Source organism: Mustela nigripes, chromosome 17 (genome assembly GCF_022355385.1).
Source record: "Mustela nigripes isolate SB6536 chromosome 17, MUSNIG.SB6536, whole genome shotgun sequence".
NCBI lineage: Eukaryota > Metazoa > Chordata > Mammalia > Carnivora > Mustelidae > Mustela > Mustela nigripes.
Genome location: NC_081573.1, coordinates 513,427 through 518,750, shown reverse-complemented (window position 1 = coordinate 518,750; position 5,324 = coordinate 513,427). Strand labels below are relative to the sequence as shown.

At 52.6% G+C, this 5,324-nt stretch overlaps 1 protein-coding gene across 4 annotated transcripts in view; it reads right to left on the bottom strand.

Annotated features, from left to right (window-relative positions):
• Positions 1-501: 501 nt before the first annotated feature.
• Positions 502-5,324, bottom strand: part of LOC132005047 (leukocyte immunoglobulin-like receptor subfamily A member 6) — a 5,129-nt gene continuing 306 nt past the window's right edge. Inside the window, exons 2-8 of one of the 4 annotated variants that reach the window (XM_059381785.1) lie at positions 5,107-5,131; positions 4,861-4,896; positions 4,409-4,696; positions 3,948-4,247; positions 3,445-3,726; positions 2,853-3,143; positions 502-846 (exon numbers count right to left, since the gene is read on the bottom strand). In XM_059381785.1, coding sequence (XP_059237768.1) covers positions 704-846; positions 2,853-3,143; positions 3,445-3,726; positions 3,948-4,247; positions 4,409-4,696; positions 4,861-4,896; positions 5,107-5,131 — 1,365 coding nt within the window. In that variant the 3' untranslated portion in view covers positions 502-703. Of the gene's footprint in view, positions 847-2,852; positions 3,144-3,444; positions 3,727-3,947; positions 4,248-4,408; positions 4,697-4,860; positions 4,897-5,106; positions 5,319-5,324 lie in introns of those variants that run through there. The other 3 variants (XM_059381784.1, XM_059381786.1, XM_059381787.1) reach the window with 3 other exon arrangements.

Sequence of the window (5,324 nt, the reverse complement as noted above, 5' to 3'; positions counted from 1 at the left end):
ATAACAATATTCATTATTTTTGCACCACACCCAGTGCTCCATGCAATCTGTGCCCTCTGTAATTCCCACCACCTGGTACCCTGACCTCCCACCCCCACCCCTTCAAAACCCTCAGATTGTTCTTAAAGCCAGTTGACCCACAGCTTGTGGTTCTCACTACACACACTGGATGCTCATCCCAAGTGATGATAACACTGGAGAAATTGTATCATTTATCATGTGATGAAGAGGGAATGTCTTGTGGGTCCAGATTCTTCTTTTCCAGAATGATTTTCAATGTATTTTTTCCAAACTGGACTTGCTGTGCATCCATCTGTTCAGTATTTAAAACAGAATCTGTGTTCTGAGCTGAAGAGTACACACACCGGAGAATTGAGGAAAAAGCATTCCACGAAACTGGACCAGAGAAAATGGGTGGAGCCAGAGCTACTGGGGGGGATTAGCCTCAAGTCATAGGGTTGAGGAAAGAAGGAAGCTAGTCCAGAAAGTGTCAAGGAAAAGTCACAGAGAAATTACCACAATTTAATTGCCGAAGAGGCGCCATAGCACCGACCCAGACATTTTCCTGCACCCAAGCCATGTTAACACCCAGAATATTCTCAGTAGAATGTTTCCCCAACTTATGCACAGATATTCTTCCAGAAACTCTTGGTATCATTCATTCCATTTTCAAAGTTCTACTTCACTGTCCGTCTTCTCACTCTCACGTGGATGTCCCGGCTGCATCTTGGGGTCTTCCCTGACGGTGCCGAGCTTGAAAGAGCAGCACCCCGAGAACCATCAGGATCAAGGCAGAGATCCCCAACCGGATAAGATTCTCCATGGTGTAATCTTGGCTGTTTGACACTAGAGACCGTGGACAAAGAGATTGTGGTGGTCAGAACGTGTTGACGTGACCCTGGCAACCTACACGTCCACCTTTCTGCATTTATTGACAGGATGTGTCCCTGTGAGCCGCTCACATCACTCAGAATTCCTCCTTATTCATCCATTCTGGAGGCTGACTTGTTTTGTGGTTCTCTGAGGGCACCAGCTACACCTGAGAGGCCAAAACAGAGCCTGTGGTTGGGGAGACTTAGATACTTAAGTAATCTCTTTCCTCTTCTCCAGGGAGTCCCTGAAACTTGCTAATACCATCTCAATCCTTTAAGTGAGCGTCTCTAGAGTCTCACCCTCCATCTAATTAGGAAGCAATAATAAACATGGGAAGCTTCATTTTTATCCTGAGGACCAGGAACATGGACGAGTGAAAAGCAGGGTCCACCTTTTCATTCCCGTACATCTGCCAACTCCTTCTGGTCCCTGAGTTGGGATTATATATTTCTACATCACTTTCCATCTTTATCTATATATGTGTTCTTTTTTGAAAATAACATGTGATCTGACGAACACTGGCTGTTATACACAGCTAATGAATCATTGAACATTACACCAAACACTAATAATGTACTTATATGTTGGCTAATTGAACTTAATAAAAATAAATGGTGGATTATATAGCACACATCAGGCATTTTCCTATGAGCAAGGATTCCCATAATTCACATCACTGCTAACCATTCACTCAATGTGTTGTCTAGATATGAAGGCGGATGAGAAACAGACAAACAAACAAACAAAAATAAACAAAAAACCCCCACAACCTCCCCAATAAAAGATAAAAGAAAAATGTCAGATGGGCACATGGACGAACATACAGAGATCTGCCTCCAAGTATCTAGAAATACCAGGTACCTCTAGGGTGGGGGAGGGAATGCTAGACATGAATTCTCATGGAAGATGTTTTGGAGGATGGCCTGATCCTCTGACACATTGGTGCTCCTGGAAATTGGGCAGAAATCCAGCCTTTCTCTCTTTCCTTTCACATCAGGCCAAGAGTTACTGATGGAGAAAGGGCACGTTCAGATACAAAAGTCCCAAGAAAGAGGAATTCCAGAACATCTCCCAGAGAACTCACTGGTACCAAATTTCCTATCTGGTTTAGTCTTTTGAAACCCAGGGTAGGATTCAACCTTTGGTAACTGGGAGAACAAAGTCTCGGATATGAATGGAGTTTTGTCAGTGTCTCAGTCAGGAGTGGCCGGTCCATCTCAGCTCGAGCTGCGACTACCAGGGACTCCCCAGCCTCCCGACCTAAAGATGAGAGTCACCCTTTACTGTGCTCTACCTACGGTGGGCCTGGTTCCACAGGTGCCGTGATAGTCTGACTTTCTACATAGCAGCACCCAGGACAGAGAGAGCCAGCTCTTCTCTGCACCTGACCTGGGCTTCCTCAGGCTTTTCCTCTCCCACTAACACACAGTGTGCCCCCACGATCTCAATGTTGCTGGAGACACGAGGCAACTCTCTTCAAATCCCCCCAACCCCCATCTCCAGGTCCAGTGGGAACAACCCCTTTGTGAATATATGAAGTGTGGAGGATCAACTTAGTTTAGCCCAGGACTGGAGAGGCTGTGTATGCTCTAGGCTAAGAGGACTCTGTTCCCAGCAGACATGAAGATTGTCTGTGGGGTGCAGGAGTGTAGAGTCCAAATGCTGCTTGGAGGAAGGGGGTGCTGTGGGGCTCTGCTGGGTCTTCTGTCCCACTCAGCCCTACTGCTCCTTGTCACCGCTCGTCTTTTATATTCTTTTGTCTCCTCCCTGCAGTCACCTAGTCCTCTGTCCCTCTGGTCAGGGTAAGACATGGAGAGGGCATGGCCCTGTCCGTCTTTTCATCCACCACAGAGAGGGATAACCCAGTGGCTGAACTCCTTGTTGTCCCCTCCATCCCCTCCCAGCTCAGAGCTCTTCAGGGACAGGACTGTGACTCAAGCGTTAGAGCCGTCAATGGACATGGGGTGTGGGCTCCTAACCTGAGACCAGGAGCTCCAGGGGGTCACTGGGCTGTGACAACAGGTAGGAGGAGTTGCTGTTTGAGCTGTAGCACTGGTAGGTCCCCTCGAGGTCTGAGGTCACGGGACTCAGGGTGAAGTTGACCTGATAAGGTATTGCTCTGTCCTGCAGATGAAGGACCTGGGGAGGAGCGAGAGACCCCTCCTTGGAGAGGTGGAAGGTGTCAAACCAGATCTCAGAGCGACACTGCAGGGTCACGTTCTTTACTGAAGTCCCTGGCCAGGCCGAGAGGGATGGTTTCTCATAAATTCCTAGGGGAGGGAAGGTAGTGATATGTAAAGAGCCATCTCCCTAAATGCCTTTGACCCTGAGCTGGGGAGCCACCATCCTCTCTCCAGGGACTCTGTGCGGGACTCCTCTCAGCACTTCCCGTCTCTCTGAGTGGTGTCCTTTATCTCCATGGCCCTCACTGTCCCTTCTCAGTCCCTGTCTCTAGACCACATCCCACCTCAGCCTGTGCTCCTGGCCCTCTCCCTGGACCCCATCACCCAGGGGCAACCATGGTCCAGGCCCTGAGCAGACAGTTAGGACATGGGTCAGGGGGCTCCTCACCTGTGATCAGGACGCCCAGAGGGGCACTGGGGGCCGACCAGGTGGAGGAGAGCTTGTGTTCACAGTAGCATCGATACTGGCCCCCGTGGGTGTGGCTCACAGAGCCCAAGAGGAAGTTGGGGCTGGGTTGCCCTTCTAGACTCTGAGGAGCTCTGAGCTCCTCATCCTTGGTCAGAGCGAATCTGTCAAAGCCAGTCTCTGAGTGACACTGAAGGGTCAGGCTGTCTCCAGACTGCACCAGGGAGCCTGGCATGGCTGAGAGGGAGGGCGCCTTGTAGACACCTGGACAGCAGGGGACAGTGGTACTGGGGACGCACTCCCTGCATGGCCCAGGGCCTGCAGTGAGGCTCTCATAGGCCCCTTCCAAGTTCTCCCACCTGCGGCTCTGGGCCCAGGACAGCAGTGTCACTCATCCTCCATCACCCCAGGGATCCACTGTGCATATAGCTTAGGTCAGTCATCTGGGTCCAGGAGGTAGATGGGGTGAGGCAGGGCCCCCTCACCTGTGACCTGAAGGTGCAGAGGGTCACTGGGATGTGACCACGAATCCGGGTACGACTGGGGAGAAACGTAGCATCTGTAGGTCCCCGCATGGGAGGTGTTCACAGGGCCCACATGGAAGATCCCCTGTCCCCTCTCACGACGGAACATCCACTCCAGGTGTTGGGGTGCATCAGCCTCCCGCTCCTTCAGCAGACGGTATGACCCCCGTGGCCATGATGAGCTACAGGAGAGGGACACGTTCCCTCCCAAGGCCACCACAGGGCCTGGGTTGGCTGAGAGGGAGGGTGCCTCATGCTGTCCTGAGGGAGAAGGAGGGAGCTGGTTACAGGGACCATTACTCCACGGACCCCATGGTCCCCATGTACTGTGGGCTGTGAGCAAGTTTCCCCCTGAAGCCACAGTCCATTCCCTTCTGCCTGGAGGAGGGGCCCAGGGAGAGAGGACCAGCTCCTGCCCTCACCTGTCATCACCAGAGGCAGGAGGTCACTCGGCTGTGACAAGATCTCCCCAATCTGATATAAACATTGGTATTTCCCTACATTGTGTGAGCTCATGGATGTAATGGAGAAGCCGGCCTTGTTGCTGGAATCCCGTGAGGTGTCCAAGGTCTCCAAGGACACAATGAGCCTGTCTTTATACAGATAGTAGTTGTCAGCCTGCAGAGACGCCTGACACCAGATGGTCACACGGCTCCTCTTGGTGACCATGGGGCTGGGATCAGCCCAGATGGAGGGTTTGGGGAGGGTCCCTGGAAAGGAATCAGATTGGGAGTTGCAAGGGGGCCCTTCTCTCAGCTTCCCACCTGTCACCCGAAGGCCCCTCCCACATGAGTCACTATCAGCCCTGACCCTGTGTGCCCCCCGGCTGCTCAGGGGGTTGTTGGTGGAGACAGGAGATCTGGGGAAGACTCACCCATCTGTGCCTGGTCCCACAGGCCCCAACACAGCCCTGCAAGAGAGTTCCTGTGAGTGCTTCCCGCACCCACACGCAGCTGCTCCAGGCCTGGTCTGGGCCCTTGGGTGCTGGGGTCACATCTGGGGCGAACACATCCTCCCCCAAGAAGTTCTGCCCCTACTGATCCTCCCCAGTCCTGAGGTCTTTCAGGGACTAGGACCTGGGGTTGATGATCCGGTCCCTCTTCTTTTCCAGAAAGCTCACCGAGGCAGAGAAGAACAGTGAGGGTTGGTGAGGCAACTTTTCTTGGCAGCTCGCCAGGCGCCATCTTTTAATGGCGGAGGCCAGCCCCTGGCCAGCCCCTCCGACACTACTGATCCTCCCCAGTCCTGAGGTCTTTCAGGGACTAGGACCTGGGGTGGATGACCTGGTCCCTCTTCTTTTCCAGAAAGCTCACCGAGGCAGAGAAGAACAGTGAGGGT